Below are 25,103 nucleotides of genomic sequence, written 5' to 3'. Positions count from 1 at the left end.
CATAGCGCCTTGTTACTGAACTCAATTACGAAATACTGAATGTTCCACTGATCTTTGAATTTTCATTCACTATCAATTTTTCGCATCTTTTCCATACTACTATATCACACACAAAAGCAACAATTCAAATCAAAATACTGTTACAAAGATGTCTTAAACTCAAACACGCACAAACAAGTTTTAAGGAGGTACGCACTATTTTATTACACAACAGTGTCATAGGAACTGACTTGTGGTTGCGCCACTAGCCTTCTCATATATTCCAATTACTGCCATCTAGAATTGAGTGAAAGACACCAGAACTTTCTTGAACCAACGAGATTATTCTGTACGTGCTATTAGCGCCATCTGTTAACGATAAAAGGTACTACCTATTTCCGCTTGTGTCCACCAGATGTCGTGTCACTTTACTCCTCATGGCTCGTACTTTACGACTAATCTAGGAATTACAGATAATGACAGGAAAATTAATAATATGCAGTATTGAGGTTTTGCGGACTTTAGTTCGATTTGCAGCCTTTTTTAAACGTTGTGTACTTTTTCGGACTCTTTTTTTTCATCAGTGGTCTATTTCACTTTTTACCACCGGCAACAATGATAATATGGTTTTGGTCCTCGGAACTTACTGGAGTAATCAGTATGGCCCTAAGGCTGGAAAGTTTGCAGACCCCTGACTTAGATAAAGACTTAGGGTGAAGGAAACAATTTTCAAATTTATTTCTCATATAATCATATGCGTGGGGAGAAAAAAAAATGTAAAGTGATTGCAAAAGATCTCGACTGTGGTGAATAAGTTTTTGGCACAGTTTTCCTAAATAGTCTCTGAGCAATTTCTTTACTATTTCCAAAATTTTCCAAAAAAATGTTTTCATCTTCCTCGACAATCAAATTTTTGTCTTTAGTTCTGTTGTTATATTTTTTAATAATTTGACTCTTTGTTGTCTCCATACAGTTTGGTGTAATTTCCGTAATTTGAGTGTCTTTATTTTATTTTGCATTTCCAACTTGTGAATGCGCCTTTTAAAATCTCTTTTACGAGGAGTGTCTTTAGAGAGTAAAAAAATGTTGAGAGTCTGAAGGTCCAGGAATAGCTGAAACTGAAATGCAGAATGGTAGTCAGATCAAATTTGCTTTGACATTTTCTGAAAAAATATACTGAACACAAAAAAATGGTATTTAAAAACCATCTAAGAATAAGAGAGAAGGACCTATTAAATGCATCTTCTGTAAAGTGTTTGGAACATAAGAAACTGTTTTCCCAGGAGTTCAGCTCCTTCAGTCCTTATCCACAACATTTATCTCTTGGCTTCTCAGGATAGAAAATATTGTAAGTAAAAAGTATATTATAAAATGATATGTGAGTTGGAAGCTCTCTTAATAATAATGATGTGTTAAAATGAAACTTCATATATTTGTTTATAAACTAAAAAATAGAAATGATACGCCCTTGTCTAGTAAGAATTTAGTTAAAGAAAAAACTATGATGTATTTTTTAAAATTTTTAAGATAACCTATATTCACATCTGTAGATCATTATTATTATAATAATGCGACTTACCAATGGAAAGTAATTTTCAAAGCAAATTTTTTTCAACTTTTCAACAGCGATCAAGCAATGAGTCAGAAAATGGTTATCCAAAATAGCCGACTTTGTCTCTTTTATTTACTACTCTAAGAATTTTCTTTTTTTTTTCTTCTAAGAATTTTCCAAACGCTTTTCTGATGTGTGTTCTAAATAGGAAGAATTTTGTAAAATACAATGCTCCAAATCAAATTATGGCTTGTGTGATCTAACAAATTTCAATAGAAAACATTTGAAGTAGAAAGGTTTTCCAAAGTTCCCAGTTACGACAAAGTTAATGACTGTATTGAAAACCAAGAACATTCATATGCTGTAAGTGCAGACCTAGTACACAGTGATATTATCATGCATCAAAATGTTAATCCGTGTGTTCATGCCAACATCTGAGAATTTACATATATAAGAATCATTAGAGTTTCCAAGTTAATTTTCAGACTACTTTGTTACAAACAAAAATCGGTTTTTTCCACTGTAGGGACCAGTAAGAACAATTTAACACCTAGGCAAAGGTTAAGGGTATCAAGTTCATTGGAATGACAGTCAAAATATCAAAATTGAAAAACAGTTTGAAGAATAACAAAGAGTAGTTAAAGACATTGAAGAAGATGGGTGAAATAGTAACATTTGAGTGTAATGAAGAAAATTTAAATAATGTAACGGAAGAATTCATTAATTACAGTTAAGAAATATTCAAAGACAAGGTACAACAAAACGATGGACTATACAGGATAAAACTTATTTTATATGTACAAAAGAAGTCTCTACAACTAATATTACTCATTTTTTAATTATGTTTATGGACAGGGTATGTTTTGTGTATCTCCCTGTAATTCGTCCAAGAAGCCTTAAAATGTTTTAGTGCCAAAGTGAAAAAGTGTTAGCTAATTCTAATGTGATAGCCAATCAGTTAAATAGTGAAATGTGGAGGTTGAAACGCCTGTTGCCATCCGATCTGAGTGATGAGTTTTCATATTATAATACTTAGATTGAGATTTAAAAGAGGTTACTGGCTGGAGTAATTTTTTACAAGTCGTTCACTATTCATATCAAACCCTTATTGCCTATTAGACTACTCTGAGAGTTTAAAAAAATGTAGGTTGTGAAATAAAAGAAAGTACATATAGATAAAATTATATTTGTTGGCTTAAAAAAATATTTACAATACAATATCCACCTTTAAAATTTGTAGAAAGTTCAACAATAACTTTATAAAAAATATATATTTACTAAATGTATGTACAAAATATCCAACATTTTTTTTAATATTAGTATAATTAAAATCGCCTAAAGATATTAAATGAAAAGTTAGGTAATCTTAATTGAGCATTAAACTTTTTTCTTTGAAAATATATCTACGACATTGAAGTGGAAGTTTTCATTTTACTGTACATAAGATACTAGAGCAAGAAGATTTAAAAGTTCTTAAAATTATTTAAAAATGATTGTAATAGGTTAAAACAGATTAAAATGTTAGTCTATATAAACTATCTACTATTTTCTTGTTTTTATTTGATGGTTTCATTGACAATTTACTAAATATTACCAAATAAACTCAACACTAAATAAATCAAAACTTTATTTAGATTTTCATTTTATCTCATTAATACTAATGATATCATAAAATATACATATTTTTTTAAAGTATTTATGAAAATAAATAAAAATAAAAAATTTAGAAAATGAGCTATCTACGCCTATGGGAGATGAAACAAAATTGTCGGCAAGGGTTTTTATTAAGTTTTTATAATCTGCAATTGATATTGGAAGAACTATAATAATTTTTTATCGTTCAATAAATTGTCGTTTGATGGTTTTTTCTCAGCTCTTCACATATTTCTTATTCCTTTGTTTTTAAACAATCTTTATTTCCATATTTTTTTGAAATATATTCATAATTATATATTATCAATTAATTATGGTATTGTCTTGTTTTTAAAAACATATTTTTCTGAATAATGTAATTCTATTAATCGATACTAAGAAAAATTGTGAATAGGGAACTCCAGAAAAATCCTAAAAGAACTAAGCAAAGAAGCATATAAAAAAACTAAACATGATTAAATAAATACTAATTATTGAATAAGGGGTAAAAATAAAAAAAATTGTTGGTGGACAGTGGAAATAAGAAAGGATAATAAATATACTGAAACTACTAAACTTTACTAAAAGATAGAAACATTAGCAAAAAAAAGAAAAAAAGTTACAACACAATAATGACACCAGTAGTAATAACTTACACAGAAATATGGGAATGAAAAAAATAAAAATGTTGGAGCCCAAAAAGATACAAGAAAACAAATACCAAGCACTAATAAACTATGAAATTAGGACCCTTATGAAGAAGGGAGACATATGAAGAAAAAAATCCATCATCCTTGTTAAAAAAAGGGGAGACTAATTAAAAGTGTACAGAGTTAAGCAAGGTTTACACTATGTAGCACGGCTATATAGCAAATTTTGATGTCGAAGAGGATCTTCGGGAGCTAGGTATGAGGGAGTGTAGACGCCGAGCGTTGGACCATGATAACTGGAGGAATGTGGTGGACGAAGCCAAGGCTCTCTCCGTAGTGCCAGTGGTGTTGAAAATATTACAGTAGATGCGGCTGCTGCAAGAACTACCTTCTTCTCCTGCATCTGGTTGGAAACTGAAGACTCCGGTTTCTCCCAAGCTATATGTGGCTCTACTACACAGAATGGCATCAAATTTATTTATAGTAGAGCTGTATAGCTATATAGTGTAAACCCAGCTTAAATGCCCAGAAGAGGTGAGAAACAGAAGAACAGATTTTAAGGAATTTGGTACTTATATAATATATGGAAGGAGATGGAATCACCTGTAACTATTATGAAATATTGTTTAAGCAGACATATAATTAACAATCACTTCCACTCCAATGTACTGAATGTATGGAATAAAACTAAATATTGAAAGTGAATATCACTTTCTGTCATCTTTATTTTGAGTAACCGTAACATTAGTTACATTGGACGGATTAAACACCCATTGCTTAAAGCTGCTTTCGACATTCCCGTTAGTCGACACTTGTACGACATTTTCATCATTTAGCTCTATTTTTCTGGGCGTCCTGGTACCTCCCAAAGTAGGTAAACCGGAAGGTATTTTCGAACTGGTTCTTATAGATGTTACAGTGACGTTTTTATTGGGTGGTTTGATTTTTGTTGCGAATGGAGTTGAAGTTATAGAAGACGACATTAATTCTAAAATGGCTTTATCATTTTCATTTTCGAGATTTCTGGAATCTCGTCGTTCCGGAGAAGTTGGAGGAGTTTTTGTTGTCGCTATCGGTATACGAGATTTGGATGGAAGTTCGGGTTTGGGAGGTTTCGCTGAAGATTTTTCAAAGTTGGATTTCAGTAGTTCGACTTGTGACTGTCGTTTTTCTGGTATTTTAGACGGCTCGTAACTGGATGTCGTGAATTTCATTTCTGGTAATTTTTTAAGTTGCTGTTCAGCTATTTTTCGTATTTTTTGTAATTCATTTTCATCTACTTTTTCTTCTAATTTAACATCCACTGGTTCTTCTTTTATAAACTCTTGGAGGTTACTATCAAATTGGTGGATGTTACTATCAAATTGGTGGATGTTACTTTCAAAATGTTCCAATTTAGCTTCGAAATTTTTTACATAATTTTCGAATTCCTTATCTAAATTTCGAGTTTCCTCAACGGATTCATCGGGTTCATCGGATGTTATTTCTATTTCCGATACATTACCTTTCTTATAATTATTTGGTGTTACTTTAATTTCCGTGACATAAGTATGAGATGCATTTTGATTTTTACCATCGTCACTAACAGAATCAGCATAATGTGAAGGACTTGATGGATTATTATTTGTGAAAGTTACCTCATCATTTAAAGTATTGATAGCTTCAGTTAAAGTTACGTTTTTAATTAGATCTGGAGTATTTAATATTACTTTACTATCATTATAATCCACAGCAGTGGTATACATATCTTGAGATTCATTAATACTTAGTTCCAAACTATGCAATTCTGAATCACCATTAGCACTGTTGGTAACATTAATATTACTAACATGTCTTATGGCATCCGTTGGTTTATTATCATATTTTGGACTCTGTCTTTCCAAACTTTCGTAAGAATGTCTTGAAACTTTAATATCATCTGAAACGTTAACATCGTCCGCTTTAGGACAGTAGATGTTCTCTCCTTCATTATTAAGTTGTTCTGTATACAAAAAATTACGAGTAACTTCTTTTAGGTTAGATTCCACTGGTAAAGCATTCAAACTCACAACGGTTTTAGTTTCGTCGGTGATGTTCGAATTCAACACAGATTGTTTCAACGCCTCCTCTTTTTGATTTTTCACCATCGAATTCAGAAGTGGAATTTTCGATAGAACTTCTTCTGGTTTCGGTACTGGTGAATATTTCAACGGTGTGATATCCTCGGTTTCGAGAGAATGAGGAGGTGAAGTGTTTGTGATATTATCGGGAAATGAACTATCCCATTCATCTATTACGTCGGAAATTGGATCGGGGGGTGTGGCGGAAACATCTGGTAACCTTTGTCGTTTATTCAATTCCGGTATTGCGGTATTATTAAGAATATCATTTAGTTTGTTGGTTGTAGATTCGAATGGTTCATAGATTCTGTTATTTATTGCAATATTTTTTTGTAGAGGTTGATCATAAGTACTGCTTTCCGTTTCTGCATCTTTATTTTCCGCTATGTCATCTGTCATAGTCTCTATGGTAATTATATTGTTAGTATTTTCTTTGAATCCACCATTATCTGGCCATATTTCATTCTTTATTTGTTTTAAATTATTCGGGGTTTCAGATTCTCTTTTTATTTCATTTATTTTATTAACAACTGCATGGTATTCGCTATTTTCTGTATCGTTGAAACTGTTTTGGAATTTTTCATCTTCTTGATCTAATTTCAAAATTGCATCTTCGAGATTTCCCCATTCTGTAGATTTTTTTAATCTATTTCTCTGGAAAGTATTCAGACCATCTAGAATTAACGATAAACGAGGTTCTCTACTAAGTATTTCGCTTCTAAAAAGATCTTCGTCCGATTTCATCAAATCTTCAGATATTCTGTTTCTAATAGGTACAGTAGAATCGGTTATGTCAAGACTTTGAGCTCTTTCTAATGTACCGGTATTATTAGAACATTTAGAATGTTTGATTTTACTTAAATCGCCAGTACTAGCGGTTTTTCTATTTTTCAGTTTTTCTTCTTCTTCCGTTTGATGAATTGTAATATCACTGGAGTTTAGTTCTATTGTGTTTACGGAAGAATTGTTATCTGTTTCTGCGTCGGAATCGGAGTTGTAACATTTAGTTTCTTTATTTGAAATTGATGGACTTGTATTTGCTTCTTCAATGTCGACATCTTTTAAATTATCATCATCTGTGGCAGGTTGTATGTCATCATAATTTGTTACTTTTATGTCTTCTGGTACTAAAGGCGCTTTACCTTTTTTCTTCCTTTGATCGTTTTCATTGAATAATTCTCTATTTATTGATTTTCTATTGTTCATGGCAGCGCTAGCTGCATTTAACATGTGTTCTGGAAGCTCTAAAGGTATTCCTTCTTTATCTCTTCTTATTCCAGAATTATTCATACTGTTCCTCTCGAAATTTTCATTTCTTTCTATTTTTTTCTCTCGTTTCTTAACTGGTGGCGGTTGTTTAGTGTTATCAACTTCATCTATACTCATCGGTTTACATTCTAAATTTTTTTCTATGTTAATATTGTTTTCGTTTTGCTCGACGCTTTTTGGACTTATTTGACGTTCATTTGGTAAAACTCTTATACCAAATTTGGGAAATTTCGCTTCTGTTTTCTGGGTTTCTTGTTCTATGGGATCTTTCATTTCCATTCGTTGCTCCAGTTGGACTTTAAGATGTTCAGGATTTAAGTTATTTATTTGTTTCTTAGTTGGTAGATTTATGTTTGGGGAATGGGACTCTTTTCTTTCCAGCGTTGTCATGTTACTTATGGACTTTTTCAAACTTGAATAGTTCGAATCCAGTGAACCGCTATCGTTGATTTTCTTTTTGCTACTTTTATCCACCTAGAAATTAAAAAAAAAACAGATTATTAGTTGTATTATTGAGTTAGGATACATGAAAAGCAAATATGAACATTCAGTAAGAGAGTGTATTGATACATTATAAAATTGAAGTAAATCATTTAGAGATTTCCAAACGTTTAGTGGGTCTGCTGGCATAAATTGGAAAAAAGTTAACAAAAACAGCATCTAGATAATTTTATATTTTATATTGATGATTATGGTCCGACAGTGACAAATTTTCATCACGAATTTCCTCCCGTGTGAAAATTCGTAAAATGCAATAGGAATTTGTGTTATGAAGCTTCGCGATCGTCAGCTGCGGCTCTGGTAGTGGGGCAGGCTGCGGCAGCCTCCCACGCACGAAGAAAAAAAGTTTTTTGAGTCATTTCCTCCCATTCTAAAATTTCTCGAACAATACTTTATCTAATAGCGAAGCTGGCCGCTCGAATATGTAAAAATAATTTATATTTTCAATGATTTCCTCTCAACTTAAAATTAATCTAGTGATAGTTTATGTGTTACTGTGAATGAAAATTAATGTCAGCTTGTTGTATCTCAGTGGAAAGTTCGGCGGCTGGTAACTTGAAATGTGAAACGTAGCAGCACCTATCACGTACCGAATCTTATCAGCTGAGGACTTGATTTACAGCTAGCTGATTTTTTTTATTATTTACAAGACTATATCACCTATTCTCTTATAAATTTTCACCCGGGAGGAAATCAATTTTCTCTAGTTATTCTCAATTTTTTTATAAATTAGTTATACATGTTATCATATACGATGGATATTTCATGTTACATCAAATGAAAGACGTGCCTTTTAGCTTTGGGAATATTTCAAAAAAACTTTTACAGATAATTTGTGCAAACATGGCTAAGATAATCGTCATTGCTTTTGATTGGTACATATTTCCTTCGATCAAATATACCGAGCACAAACTTCGAGGTATTGAGTAAGTTAACTCCCGTATCGATAGTCCTGATCAAGTACGAAAAAAAGAGTTTTCAATTGAACTGAAAAATATTTATTTCAAGGAAGCTCTTAGTCAGTTCATTATTAAAAATTGGGAGCAAGATTATATGGCACCATATATAAGCAACAAAACTATTTTTGTGAATATGGATGTTTGTTATAGATACATTGTCGTTAATGGAAACGTTGTAGAAACTGTACACAAAAATGATTTTTCACGCTTGCTAAATCGATTTACAAGGAAACTTAACGATACGTATTGGTTACAATGTTAGTTAATATGGCTCATGTTTTAAACGATGTTAACGTTTTTATGGAAGTTGGCGTTGGAAAACATATTAAATTCATGAATGGCACTCAACTTTATAAAACTTTGGGACCGAGTTTAAGTGCAGCACTTCCGGCATTCCATGCATTTACAGGATATGATTTCAACCCTGCATTTTTTAGAAAAGGCAAAAGCGCCCCATTCACCCTCATGTCAAAAGCTTTTACCGAGTGTTTTGTTCAAATGTCAGAGCCATCGAGGAACAGGGAAGATTTATGACAGTCCTATTATATTTTACAAATTTTCACTTGGGAGGAAATTGGGCATGAAAATCTGTAACTGGCTCTCGGACTATTATGATTCTGTTCATGTCAAAAACATTACATATGTGTGATTTGTCTAAATTTCAATCAAGTAAGATAATAAGTGCTTCTACATTTTTTTCATATCATCATTAGAACTAAAATATTTCCAATTTTATAATCTTCGTATTTCGTCCTTAAGATGTTTTACTTATTTGAAGGTTGAATAAATTTAAGTTTCGCACCATTTTAATTTGCGGGTATTTTGAGTCGTATTAGTAGTTATAGTTTACACGCCTAGATGGCGCCAATTTATACTAAAACCACATGCAGGCCTTTTAAATATTAACTATTTTTCTTCAAACGTGACTGAGACTGGTAGTGATCATTTTCTTTTAGTGTCTACGGTAAGGGAACATGAAAAAAAGTAGAATATATAATTGTAGAAAAGTTAATTTTGGACATATAAATTTGAAGAGAAAGAAGTAGAAGAACGATACGCACATACAGTTACAGAGAATACACGAATTAAACAACTAAAAAACGTTTCGGAAGACTGTGGAATGTGGAATATAAGTAGCGATAAGCGAAGCAGCAAAACAAGTACGTAGAATCAGTGGCGGACTAACAGGGGCGCGGAAGAGGCGGCCCGCCCCGGGCGGCCCCAAATGCCTCCGTGTTCCTCTGATCAAATCCTAAATAAGACTTAAAAATGTGCTAAGACCATCGAAGTTTTAAAATAAATGAAGGGCCCACAAGTAGCGCACTTTTGAAGACGATCAAATGCGCTATAATGTCTCATCACCTCTCACACCTTCTCAAGATGAACTACACGTCTTCAATTGTAGTGCAATAAAAAGAAACCAAAATTATGCCTACGTGTGGTTTCCCCTTAGATAAAAACACGACAAAAAAGTTTAGAAGTCTTTTTTTTATGAGAATAGATGACGAGACGAACAAATCGCTCGCCTGATGATAAACGATATGCTTGTCCATAACAATTCATTGTCACCCAGAAAATAAAAATTCTGCGCGACAATGCACTGTGCTCGTCAACCTGAGATGCAGCTGTTAAATCTCTAGAGAAATTATATTCTTTCTTTTCGTCAGATACATAGAGATGGCATTTACTGAAAGAGAAAACTTGAAAAAATTTAAAACGTTTATCAAATACTTGCTGGAGTGCTCATTACGAGTCAGTAAAAGTTGTAAAAGAAAACATAGAGACAATTGTGTGTAAATTGGAACATTTCTAAGATCCAACAAAAGCAATTCTAGATACAAGATCAAGAGCAGGCTTGCTCCTGCCGGCTGTTAGTGATTTCATCTTTCTAACCTATATACAATTCTGGCTTTCTATACATGGGAAAGTAAATTTAGTTCAACATTATATTTGCAGTCTCCAAAAAATGACTCTGGACATCAACATCGAGAAACGAGGAAGAAGGAAGATAAAAAGAACAATGCCGGGTGAATCAGCTGATGATACTGGATTATCAATTCAAGAAGAAATACGTCGAGCAATGTATGAATGCATATACCGATTTATACAAGAATTTTCGTCACGATATGGGGCCATGAAACAAATCGATAATATTTTCCAAATTATTGAAACAGAGTTTATGCTAGAAGCTTCAGATGACGCTCTGGATCTAGCATTTGACAATCAAATACAAACTTATGGTGAATTTGACAAGGAGCAAGTTTTCCAAGAAATACAAAGGTACCGCAGATATGTAAAAGCCACCGATACGAGTAAGGAATTTGCTGCCGAATAGAGACCCCAAGAAATCCTTCAATTTATAGTAAAATGGGACTTCAGTGAATCGGTACCCTGTATATAGCTTATACTTCAATACTTTTTGACCAATTGCATCTCGGTGGCATCATGTGAGGGGAGTTTCCATTCTATATTGTAGGTATATATGTTCATTCAGCCTAAATAATTTAAAACCAATTTCACTTGCCAGATTTTAACGAAATAAACATACTGAATAAAAAGCTTGTAAAACTACACATTTTTTTTGAAGCTGGGGGGGCCTCGAAGGGGCCCCGAGCCTCTGAAGGGGTTAGTCCGTGAAACAACTATCAACAGAAAATGGACGAACCAAATAAAGTAAGAAATAAGGAAGAAAAAAAGCATATGGAAACGATATCTTGCAAGCAGACCAATAGGAAACTATGAAAAATACAAACAGCAGAGAAAAAAGTGAAATATGTGGTAGCTGAATCGAAGATAGCGAGTTGGACAGACTTCGGTATCAAACTGGAAAGAGACAGCAAAGGAAACCAGAAACTATTTTATAAAACAATCAAATGATTAAAAATAGAATAGAATAATCTATTGTCCGGCATTTAGCTAGTACTCCGGGAGAATAGGCATGCGTGGCACGCCATCAGCCAACTGCCTATTATCCTGGGATATACCAAAAGACTGGGAAATAACATTATTATCACCTACTTATAAGTCAGGAGATAACAAGCAACTATAGAGGAATAGCATTACTGTGTACATAGGTGAAACTTTACGAGAAAATCAGAGATAACAAATTGAGTACAAAAGAAGAAAATTCATTAAATGATGCACAAAGCGGATTTGGCAAAGATAGAAGTGTACAAGATCACGTATTTACCATCAAACAAACTATGTATAGTACATAACTATAAACTTAGATCACACATCACTATGTGGTATATGTGTATTACAAAGCGACTAGCTCCTCAGTTAGCTCAAGACCACCAGTGAGTGTATTATTCCATTCCAAGGAGTAGGCAGATTGAGGTCTTGGAATCAACCAAGAATAAAAGGGGTGATTCGTTGCGTGGATTAGGCAGATTGAGACCACGGAATCGGATTCCTACACCAATGAACGAATAACCCACCCTTCTCTTGATAATTACTTATAGAAATTATAATAATAATAATAATAATAATAATAATAATAATAATAATAAAATAATAATAATAATAATAATAATAATAATAATAATAACGGTAGACATAATCACGACCTCAACGGAACTTCAAACAGATGGCTTACTAGCGGTACTGTCTTTCCAGAGACCGAACACTTTATGATAGCTAATCATTATTAGCACTAATAACTACAATAAAAATGTTATTGAGGATCCGTACACCCAACAAACATCGGATACCATTCAAAACATAACATCTGCTTGTAGTGTGGGACCTAATACTCATTATCTGCACCGACATAATCAAGTGTGCAACATCATCCACCAGAAACTGACCAACAAGTGCGGTCTTCTCAATACGTATACACCGTATTACAAGTATCAGTCGCAGAAGGTGCTCGAAAGTAACAATTTCAGACTCTACTACTATAGGTCCATTATCACCGATAGACAGGTGACGAATAATAGACCTGGCATCGTGGTAGTCGATCGAAGAGCGAACTCTATCCTTCTCGTTTATGCAGTCATACCAAACACACACAACGCTCTTAACAAACACCAGGAGAATCTGAGAATCTCGCAATTGAGATTAAACCGATGTGGTACGGTGAAAATGTAGAAACAATCCTAGTTTTTATGTCAGCAACCGACGTTGTGTCTAAGACTGTACAAACCCAAACTGGGTTTACCAAAAAACACCTTCGCCGACACAGTGCGTTTAGTTTATTATGTGAACTGAGTCTCATCCTTTTGATACTTTGTATCGGGATAGTTGAAGTGAGTAGTGTAAGTCTTTCGCATAATATTGTGATTACAAGTTTCAGTCTTGCAAATACTTCTTATATAATGAAGATCAATTTTTCTAGCTTATATACCGAAATATACACCAATACCCTGGCTAATAGTAATGATATCGTGAATTGATGTCACTTATGACTTGTTCTGAAATATGTTCGTTCCATATTTTAGCGCCATTTTTAAAACAATGCCAAAAGTGGCCGAACTTATATTTTCTTATGTATAAATAAGATGTAGGAACGGTTTCCAACAAAGAAACTTGAAAAATGGGCCAACAGCTTCCAAATTGTCTTGACAATACGCTCATGTCACAAAACACAATTGACTCGCGTACTTTTGGTCGCCAAAAATCTCTCTACCTATCCACATCCATCTTTATAACCAGATTTAGCACCCAGCGACATCTAGCTCTAAAAATTCTATTAATAAAATGTTTAAACAGTTTCTGACATTGAAAATATACAATACATCAGATGAGAGCCCTTCCGAAAGAGGGTTTTAGAAATTCTTCCAGTCATTAATCAATTTTGAGATAAATGCCAATGGCAGTACTTTAGAGGAATTCAATTCAAATTTTATATTAACTATGAAAAGAAAAATTCAAAAATCTAAGTAATGGCTTCGATGACCAATTACTGTCGACAAAAACCCCGGGGCTATAATGTGAAACTGGCAAACAATTCTAAATGAGACTGATTATGGAAATTTATTTTCTTTAGTTGATAAAATAGAAATCTGCAATAATTTAAATATAAATACCTGCAAACATTCAGATCCAAGTTTCAAGAAATTGCATGAGAATTAATGATTAGTGATTAAAAATTCAAAATGTGTACAAAACACTATTTACAAAACCATAATGCTTCCTGCTAAGTGAAATTTTTGCAACGTAAATAATAAACACACCTCGAATTTTGTAATTTTACAGAATACTTGAGATTATGGTTAGCAATTAGAAGTAAGAATGTATTTTCAATGCATTTCATGAATTTCAACAATTCATATGGGATAAATATTTATTATGCGATAGTAAAAATACGAGAAAGTTGATACTCGTCGTCATAGTCCAGGGTACTAAGGTAAAAATGAGGTATTATCTTCGATTTCCATGAACCTGCATCAATTTGCATGAAAATTTGGAGTTTAGCTTGACTTACCCTCATTTTCAAAATTTACACTATGCCGATATGTGCTTATTACTCTCAGGTGGTGAAAACTATCTCTTATTGCAAAAAACCAATAAAATTAGCATAGTATAATAGCAATAATAGCAAAGTAGAAGCATTTAATGAGTAGAAAAATATTTTTGAAGTTTGATTAAAAGTTGTTCAATACTTTAATATAGTATTAAAATTTTTCAACACTGCTTGTTGTATTTCATCCCTCATAAAGCCCCCTGGTTAATATGAAATTGAAAAATACTATTTAATTACTTTGTAGTAGCTTAGTCATATTAAATTGACTCTTTTGTTTGTGTTCAACTCAAATATTTTGCATCCCAAATGTTCAACCATTATAAATCATCCTTTATTTCGAAAGAAATTGGAAAAAAATAATTATATTATTTATATTTTTATTTATATATTATACTAATTCATTTTGATGATTTATTTACTTTAAATGGGCATATTTTTATCTGTTTTGACTTTGTCTTTTGTGTATTTTCTTTTTATAATTTTCAACCCGTATAAATCATCCCCTATTTTGGAAGGAATTGAAAAAAATATTTACAGACGTGTTTATAAAATTATTCGATTTATTTATTTCGAATTATCTTTTTTTGACCTCTTTACGTTGAATATTATGTATTTAAAATTTTCAACCCCTATAAATCATCCTTTATAAAAAATAAAAATATATAAAAAATATATTAAAAAAGTCTACAAGATTTATACAATGTTATACTTATACGTCCCTTAAAAATTATCTATTAAGGGGAAACATTTTTAAAAGGAAAATTATATTGTTAATTTTATATTATTATTTCACTTTATATGACAGGGAAGAATTCTTAATACACTTTTTTTAAAATTTTCATCATCGTCGTCACTATTTTCGTTCTTTCCCTCTTCGAAATCCATCATTGGCGCACAATTCTGGGAATTTTGACTAGCACAATCACCGAAGGTTGAGTTGCAAAACAGCTAGTGGTAGATTTACCAGCAGGCTGAGTAGACTGTAGCCTAGGGCGGCAGATTTCATGAGACTGCAAATTTTGTCCAGCAATTTCCATTCACAAAATTTTAAAAAATGTATTATTCACACTAAGAAGATGACTTTTAAGAACAGAGATCTTCAAGTTTTTCGAAGAAATGGAGGTGGAATTAGGCGTACAGAAAGAATACACTAGAGAAACGAAAAAATACAACAAATTAGAAGATTTAATGAAACCTCCAATGAAGATATTGGAATTAATGATTACTTTAGAATTAAGACGTTTCTAGTCGTTTCATATCCGCGTTGGCGAAACGGCAGAGTCCTATAAAGGATTCAACTTGAAATAGTAATTTCTTACAAAATTGAGTTGTTACCATGGATTCTAACAGAAAAGTTTTTTGGAAAAATTGTACCCTAATTATCTAGAAACCAAATTAGTTCAAAGCTACCGTTCGTTCACTCTTCACTTTGTATTGCTCTGTGTACACAAGCTTAAAATTGTTCAGGAGAGAGAAGCTTTTCTTGATTGAAAATAATCAAAAAATTATTTACTATCGATTTAAAGCTAAGAAATGTTCAAAGTCTTGGCTCTTTTATAGAGTCAGAGCTAATGAACAAGTTTTCGTACAACAATATAATTAATGATTTTGTTGGTAAACTGTCAGTGTAATAAAAAATATGTATCAACGTTTCTGGTTGTATAAGCTTTTTTCATATTCATACTGTACCTTACTAAAGTAGCATACATGGTACAACTTTTCTTTTAAAACAATTTGTTTTAATAGTTTTTTGCTGTGAAAATAATGAAGAATTATTACTCTTAGTTTTCAAATTATAAAGTTGAGATTTTTTTAATAGGAAATGTAATATGTATAATTGTGAACTAAAGTATCGAATTTTAGAGGTCAGTGAGCCGGCAGAAGATTAATAGCCTAGAGGTGACCAATCTGTAAATCCACCACTGAAAACAGCCCAACGGCAGCTACGTGATGTACCACATCCTTTTTTGTAATAGCAAAATATCATTTGGAAAAGTTCCTGTGATGCAGGGCTATTCTGCATTCTAATGGGTTCCAATGAGCCTTCATTTCTAATCCATCCCCAATCAGTAGGTGTAATAGTTTTATTCCTAAGCCAAATTTGGTAATATACCTTTTTATTATGCTCATCTAGAACATCTACTGTTGGCACAAAGGATGATAATCTTACGACACTGTTTTTTGTATTTGCCTTAATAAAGGACTCATATCGCTCTTTTTCAATATACGAGTGACATTAAAAATTTTCAATTTCTTGCATTTAGTGTATTTAACTTTTTGGCCATTTCTTGGTTAATTATCAAAAAAATTAGTCGCTCAAAACGTAGATTTATAGGAAATTTTATAATCCACTAGCAGACCCGGCTACGCGTTGCTGTGGCTGAGCGATTTGATTTGAAATAATTCCAATGACAATACAATTGCTCTCTCTTCTGCTTGTTCAATGAAATTATACTGGCATCGAGTTGTTACACGTTCTTCACAATTGCCCATAAAATAGATCTGAAGAAATTTTGAATCTTCATTTGGCATTGGCATCAATGACCCAATTTTATGATATACCTGACCTTGAATTTTGAATGTTGTCTCAAACTTACGACTATCAGATGACAAATCACAAACTTTAAATGCTCCAAACGACGTTATTTGAAAGCAAGAATTAAATTTTCGTGTCTTACGCAAAAATAATTTTGATTCATTTGAAATGGCAAAAAAAAGGGATTTCAAATGTTCAGGTGGAGTAAGGAGTGGTGACAAAACAACTTTTTCTGATACGCAACACATGTCGGGTGTTTCATTGCGAAATTTTAACGCCTGACAATAATTGCATATTTTTTCCATCGCACCAATAGTAACTTTGGAATCAGCCGAGTAATTGATGTCTGGTTCATAATTAAATGTAAGACGAATAAATGCTCCACGTGTTACTGTGCGGTTGGTTCGTTGATTTTCTCGGTTTTGTTCTCTATATGAATCTATGTGTTGTTGACGTGCCACCCTGGTTCTCAATGCATTTTCTTATCGACGATTATCACGCTGTTCTCGTGCACGAATTTCTACTGTGCGAATTCTTCGAGCTGCATTTCTTTCTGCTCTCTGTTCGACTCATTCATGAGCTCTTTCAACACGTGCACATCAAGTCTTCTTCTATGGGCATTAAGGTTGGATTTTTTTGGGTGGAATTTTACTAAAAATAGTAATTGAATTTTTAATGCGAATGAATGTCGCCGTTCTCTGAATAACTGTAAGCTAGAAGTAAAAAAAAATAGTCGAAGTAATGTACGCAAACTACGATTAATAACAACAATCAACGTTGATGATCAGTTTATTATTAATTATTGAGACCATTCACACGGACACGGACAATGAATTTTTATATATTAAGATTAAATTTCTTTAGCACTCTATTTTAAAAGGGTGAGTGTAAAAGGTTCTAAAATGGTATCAGTCATACGTGAGTGTACGATTTGTAAGGTCATATCTCAGTTATTTTAGAAGTTACAAAAAATTAAAAAAAACAAAACATTTATTTAAAAAATACTTACTTTTTGTTTCTTATCAATTTTTATGTATATCCTATGGTTTTTTAGAAATTTTGAAAAAAAGGAGAAATTTTTAAAAATTTCGAAAATGATTTTTCGATATTAAACATAACTTTTCGAAATTATGCATTCTAAATAGCTCAAACTTCCAGAAATCATTATTAGTACGTAAATGAAATAAATTATCATTCTTGCAATTTGGGCACTATTGCTAAGTATGAAAATGAATTTTTTTCTACAAAAAAAATATAAATCATTTTTATTTCGGCCATAACTTTCTTAGTTCTACTAACTCTCATTCCAAAGCTATTAAAAAGTACTTTGAAAAAGATTGTATGCAGTTACCTCGAAAAGTTGACTGTTTTATTGTTACTAGACGTTGAGTTAAATTTTCATTCGATAAAAGTATTCAACCTTCAATAACTCATAACTTGGTTTGTATTATGCCCTATCATCTCTTTATTTTTTATAAGGTTTTTCTGTCATTTAGTTATTTAGAGTTATTTATGAAAAATCCATTAAAAACGTGTTTTTTTCAAGAAAATTTTCAATCGCACATAACTAAAAAAATAGATTTTTCGAAAAAAATTATAAGAAAATTTTTTGCTTAAAATTTAGTCCTCTATAAATTTCCGCGGTTATTTTCAACATAAAAATGTACAGTTGGAGTGGAACCCATCCCTAGTGCAAAAGCAGACATCGGTGTAGGGTAGATTTTGCTTGTTGAGGTATTCCCTACATGCTGTCAAAATTTCATTCAAATCGATGCACGTTCATGGAAATCGAAGGTGAAAACCTTGGTAGCTTGGTAATACAAAGAAACTTGGAAGAGGTTGGCGACGATTTTAATAATTTTTTTATAACAAGTGTCTATTATTTTTTATTATAACTTCTTATACAGTGGGCACTCCTAGGTCCACGTGAATGGTGTGATTTGTTACATACCATGGAGCATCTACTAGTTGACGGAGTATTTTTGATTGGGGTTTCTGAATAATATTTATATTAGATTTGGAAGCGCAACCCCACAGCTCTATACCACAGGTCCATATAGGCATAATGACAGATGACAGAAAAGGATGACGACGATTTTAATAAAATGAAACAAAATTAACTTGAAATGGTTCTAATCGACAAATTTTCTTTAGAACTCCCAAAGTAGTTAGTCTATGAATGTGAATGAACAACTGCATATAGTATCTTAAAGAAAACTTCTACTTATGGATGCGACAATTAAACCTGAATCTGAAAAATATATACGCCGAAATTTAGATGAAAAGAAAAAATTTGTACAACTGACTAATAACAAAAGTAATGAAATCACATGATAGCATATTTGTCAAGTAGTTTTTGAAATTGTATACCAAGGGGATAACATGCAAGGAGATAAGACGAGATGAATAAATATTAGACAATAACTGGAAGAGCAAATATAGAACTAAAATTACTTACATTATATAGATCCAAATGTGATGAGCTTTTATATAAAGGATGCCCAGGCTGTCCTCCTTGACCTGGTATATTATGAATTAGCTTCCCACCTTTTGCTTCGATCACAACTTCATAGGGACTGGCATAACTTAATATCGCCAATGCATCTTCGTATACCATATGTTCAAAATTAATGGTCACACTATTAATACGATCGCCTAAAACCATAAATCATAAGTAATGATAAATAAAGGGTTGATCAAACCGAATAAAGGTGTAAATAGAGCCATGTTTCTGTCTTTAAATTGATTTTAGGCCTATTCTGTTATAAAATTAGGTTTTTTTAATAATTTTTTAAAGATGGATAAAAATATTGACGTTTCGACTACTTTTAGTCTTTATAAAAATATCATATTTTGACTAAAAAGTCTACAAGTAGTCGAAACATCAACATTTTTATCTATCTTTCAAAAATTTTATAACAGAAGAACCAAAAATCAAGACGATTTAAAAACAGAGACATACATAAAAGGTCTCAGAAAAAGGAAATTAAATAGAGCCATATTTGTTAATTTTAATTTTTTTTCATAAATTAGTCCTTAAACTAAACAAAAATAATTTGTGTTTTTTTTAACTTCAAGCTTATTGTTTTGTTTCATGAATATAAATTCATATTTAACCTTTGAATTCCGGTGCTTTTCAAAATAACGTAGATGCCGATATGGATTCCCTTGAGGACTCCATAAGAAATATATAGAAAGATATGAAATAAAAGGCCAGTTTGAATATAAAACTTACCAGCATATAACAAAATATTGCCTATTCCAAACCACATACTCCGCATAAAATTGTTTGCTTTTTTTCGATGAATTGCACACTTAAACTTTTTGCAAATGCCATATCTGGTGTTGCCTTTTTGTGACAGTTACGTGACAACTGGAAACACCTACCGCACCTGCATCTTGGGGAATATCATCTCGTTGTTCTCAAGCCTCGTATAAATCGCCACAATCTTGTAAAAGCTCTTGTTAAGGTAATTTATAAAACTTTAATTTGCCTCGTTTTTCCATGTTGCTTTTGGTAAGACTCTCCCTCAGTAGCAGAAGAAATGACGACATGATCTATTTCTCTTCTGAAAATCAGGATTTTTTCCATGTAGAACGCAAATGAGTTGATAGCACCAATATCAACCATGTTCATGAAAAGTCTTTATGGCCAACGAGCAGTTTTTCTACCACATGAATATTCTCTTATTAGTTTATCAACTGCGCCCTTGGTTTTGTTGTAATATAAAATTATTTGTGGCGTTTGTTTTTAGTTTAAGGTAAAATTTTGTCATCGTCATTGCGTACGTTGCGTAGAAAGTAGTTGAATCATTCTGTTTTTTAGGAATGTATGAAAAATCTTTAAGTCTTTGGTAAACGCAAACGTTAATGATTCTGGAGGCTTGGAAGTTACACTAAGCTGCGGCGGTGTATCGGGCTTATTTTTGCGAAGTGTTCCCAAAAGTATTAATTGTTCCGTTAACATGTAATTTGCAAGAGGGACGCTTGTAAAGAAATTGTCTGTTGTTATACCGCGCCACCTGCTGTGGTATGGTTCAAAAAAATCTGATACAACACGTTACACCTGATTTATTTCTGCTTTTCCAGTCAATAACTTCTCGGTGTACACTCGAAAATTACAAAGATACGATGTTTTCACGTCTGTGGTTGCCCAAATTTTCATGCCATAACACCTCGGGTTTGAATTTATAAACTGTCTAATGGGACACTACCACTAAAACAAACTAGCTGCTATTCAATTGTAACGGTTTCGTATGATTGAAAAGCCGTTTTTCATTTATCAACGAACATATTCTATATTTCTCTAGTTGCCGCCAATCTGTCAATCTTCGTTACCTTTTGTCGCGTAGATTTGTCGTCGAATCGTAAATTGTTATTTGTTCAAATATATCTCTAGACATGGCTGCTGTATAAAACAACGTAAGGATCTGTTCGTGGGCCACATTTCTTGAGTTGATTTTTTTTATATATTTCAGTGCACCAGCTTTGATCAGAATACCTATAAAACTATCCATAGTCTATTTCAGAAAGGTATAGAGCAATAAAATGGGGAATTTACGTCCAGTTCAGCTCAATTTCGGTGTCGGCCAATATTGTGTAGGGATTACTTAGGTAGTGGATTATACAGTTACGTTTTGCGTTTAACAGGTAATGTTTAACCTTCTATTAGTGCCTGTGCCTAATTCCAACCCTATTTTAGATTCGGCTTAACCATGCGCCGTAAGGGCAATGGGGCCTTACACAAAATTTTTTGACCTTCATAAGTATATTTATTTAGTTTAACGCATCAGTATTTGCTGTTAAGCCGAAAATAGTGTTCACAGTATTATAAGATTAGTAATAAAATGCCGACATTTACACCAACGAAAAGATGTTCCAATAATTCTCCACAATCAGTGAATGAAAAACTTATGATTTCAAATGTACACGATTGCATAAAATACGATTACCCGAAATTTACTGTACAAGAAACTGTCGACCGATGTTCCCGAATGACTGGAATCGGAAAGTCCACCGTTTTTAAATTATTGCGGGGGAGAAAGATAACAGGCCAAATGAAACTTCCCAAGAAAAGTCCAGGCAGACCAGTAAAAGTCCTTGATGAAGACACCAAAAGTGTAATTCGAAAAAAAGTTCACTCTTTTTATTTTAAAAAAGAAAAACCCGCCCTAGATAAGATTTTAATGGAGCTTGGCTAGGATGACAGTATTCCGTTGATAACTAACAAAAACTTTTATGGACCACTTTGAGAAATATGGATTTTGCCTGGGAAAAGCATAACCATAAAGCACTTTTACTGGAAAGCGATGAAATTGTTTGCTGGCGATGAAAATACTTAAGAAGGAAGGTCTGCCAACGGGTATTAAGGTGCCTTCAGGTAAAGGGAAAAGACTAATAATCGTCCATATTGGAAGCGAAAAGGGATTTTTAAAAGAAGGTTTGCTAACCTTTCAGTCGTACCATACGGGAGATTACTACGAGGACATGGATTCGGATGTTTTTGAAGACTTTTTTGGTGAAATGATAAAATACCTTCCGGCTGATTCAGTAGTAGTTGTGGATAACGCAAGTTCATCTTGGAGAAGACAAGAAATTATTGACTGATTGTTAACCACCAAAAGTATTGAATTAGAAGATAATTTGATAAAAAAAGAACTATTAGCTACAGCAAATTTACACAAACATCGTTTTTTGATATACGCCGTGGAAGATATAACAGAAAGACATAGTGTAGCAAGACACAACACGACATTCAAAATGAAAGACGTTAAGCTACTGTTTGATCAAGCCATTAAGGAGGTGACACCAGAGAACAGGCGAAAAGCAGTCCAGCATGTCATTAAAGAAGAGGAGAAAATGTGGGATCTTGACTACTTCATCGATCGGACCGTCGACCCCTTAATTATAACTTCAAGAGAAGATGACAGATTCTCAGATGACGAAGAATATTATGATTTTTTATAATTTGATTTCTGTATAATGTATTTTTTGTATAATGTTCAATAAAAAATAAGTGTAAGTAATACTATGTATGTATCTTATTCTGTTAAAATAAAATTCTTTCGTTTTTACGAGTAACCTACCCGCACGCCTTTGGCACAATATTTTCAGTGTTTGTGAATGGATAACAATAGGCTAGACCCGTATATTGACCCCAAACCAGGTGGTAGTATGTGCACTTGATAAAAAAAAGAAAAAGAATTTTACAATGAAATCAATGCCAAACTATGAAAGTGGCTTAAATATTCGTTGGGTCTAGCATATAGCTAGAGGCGCAGTTGCCAGTTGTATTGTTGTTTCAAAAAATTAAGGTAAATATAGTACTGAGAACCCCCCATCGGCATTCAAAGGTTAATTATTAATGCAGAAAAATAACTGTTCGATTCTTTATCAGATTTATTTTTTCAAACTCAAGCTTAAATTAGGAAAAAATAACGAAATATCGAAGGTTTTCGAATGCTATCAAAAATATTTCTAAAATATGATGAATCCATTAAAGTATGAAACTAAATATTAACTCAAAATTCGAAATATGCAACCAAAGTATCGCTTTTTGAGTATTTTTGATAGCATATGCAAACCTTTCATTTTCGTTATATTTTTCAATCTAAGCTATAATGAAATCGGCCACCGTATACAAAACACCCTCTATATAGCATAATTTGGTGAACAGTTTTCTTGGTACTTTATTACCAAGAGACATAAATATTATTTGTTAAGGTGTTTTTATTTATCGGCATTTCTATTAGTGGACAAAACCATCTTCTACCTGTATTGTGTTCTTTAATTAACACGGGTATAAGGTACTTCTACAGAAGGATTAAACGCCTATATTGAGAGGCTACAGTAGTAAGACTGCTTCGGTGGTTTGTCATTTCTGACAAATGTTTCATTATTAGCACAGCATTCGAATACAGCAAATAAGTGAAACGAAATATATTTATTAGATACCTGAATTTAATTTCCCAGAATCGAAAGCAGGTCCTCGATGTAATACATCTTTTATATAAATTCCTTCCCTCATATTGCCACATATATTGAAACCAAGTCCTGTAAAATCCTCACTTCTCAAAGATATAACTTTGATTTCCTTTTCCTAGAAATAAAAATATCAATTAGTATTTAAAGCACATTAACTGTTACATAATGGCTCACGAGGGGCGTTTTGAGCGTTAAGAGAAATATTAACTTAAATATGGTGGTAAATATTATAAAAATGCCAAATAGGATGAATGCACATTCGTCGGATTGAAAATTCTTATACAGGTCAGAGGATACATTGGACGTATTCAGAATACGTTTGGAATTAGAAATCTGTGCTCCATGAACACAGGATTTTAAATCCTGAATATGTTTTATTGATAATAGAATACGTTCAGGATATATACTGCGAAAAATGCTTATGTATTTTTTTGCTTTATTAGCTTGAAATTTGTTTAGGGTAACTTGTAGGATGCTGGAGGCCATTGTTGGATCAGTGTGAGATGATAGCACAGTAGAGTCATCAGCATATGTTTCTTTGATGGTAGATTTTGAAGTAGATAAATCCACGCCCTTGTGGAACAACGCCAATGAAGGGGTTAAATATCAGTATGGTGCATTCCACTTAGTCCAGAGCGTTATAATCGTAAAACCCAATTGGAATGGCTTACGAGGCGTTTTCAGCGTTGACATAAATATTAACTAATGACAAAACAGAAGAAAAAGGGGAAGCTTTAAGAGGTTATGTTATAATTTGTAAGTTATTGATTTTTTTACTGGAATGCTTAACTGATTTAGATTGAAGTAAAATCAAAACATCTGCTAAGGCGATAGTAAAATAATGCTTGAGTTTTGAAAATCTCGTTAGTTCTTTCAACGCTCAATTCAACGAACCTCTTGACAAGGGTCGTTGTGAACCTTCGTCATGAGTGACGTTCTCTCCGCGACCACAACGGTCGTAGTCGCCCAAAAGAGTATTTTAGTGAACGCTTAGTGCAGGGGTGCTCAAACGGTTGATCGCGATCGACCAGTCGATGGCGAGTGCTTTTTGAGTAGATCTCGAGAAGAAAAAAATTTTTAATAAGTAGTTAGGTAACTAAACTACAAAAATGTATTACGTAATAAAATAACACTGCTTGCGGCAAAAGGCGGCTTTATCAAAGGAACGCGCGGCACTTGTCAAAGAAAAGCCGCGTTGTTTCTAGACTAGACTGTACTGTCTAGTTTCGGGCGGCGCGTTTGACGGGAACATTCGAGACTTTCTTTCACGCCGATATAATTGTTGCGCCTGCATGAATTGGAGTCATTCTTAATTGCAACTTGATAGCGATACTACGTCGATACAAAGTTTATTATTAAATAGTGGAAAATGAGTGCAGTGAAGAAATCTAAAACGTATCATTTTAATAAGGATTGGGAGGAAGAATTTTTCTTTTTTATGGTGAAGGATAAGTGCATTTATGTTATTTGTCGTG

At 32.8% G+C, this 25,103-nt stretch overlaps 1 protein-coding gene across 2 annotated transcripts in view; it reads right to left on the bottom strand.

The window, feature by feature from the left end:
• Positions 1-2,701: 2,701 nt before the first annotated feature.
• Positions 2,702-25,103, bottom strand: part of LOC130448593 (uncharacterized) — a 108,475-nt gene continuing 86,073 nt past the window's right edge. For both annotated transcript variants that reach the window (XM_056786016.1, XM_056786015.1), the window contains exons 5-7: positions 23,599-23,743; positions 19,103-19,299; positions 2,702-7,655 (exon numbers count right to left, since the gene is read on the bottom strand). In XM_056786016.1, the coding sequence (XP_056641994.1) occupies positions 4,521-7,655; positions 19,103-19,299; positions 23,599-23,743 (3,477 nt within the window). In that variant the 3' untranslated portion in view covers positions 2,702-4,520. The remainder of the gene's footprint in view (positions 7,656-19,102; positions 19,300-23,598; positions 23,744-25,103) is intronic.

This window comes from Diorhabda sublineata, chromosome 9, assembly GCF_026230105.1.
Source record: "Diorhabda sublineata isolate icDioSubl1.1 chromosome 9, icDioSubl1.1, whole genome shotgun sequence".
Taxonomy (NCBI): domain Eukaryota; kingdom Metazoa; phylum Arthropoda; class Insecta; order Coleoptera; family Chrysomelidae; genus Diorhabda; species Diorhabda sublineata.
Note: the sequence above shows the minus strand (reverse complement) of the source record. Positions and strands in the feature narration are given on the sequence as shown.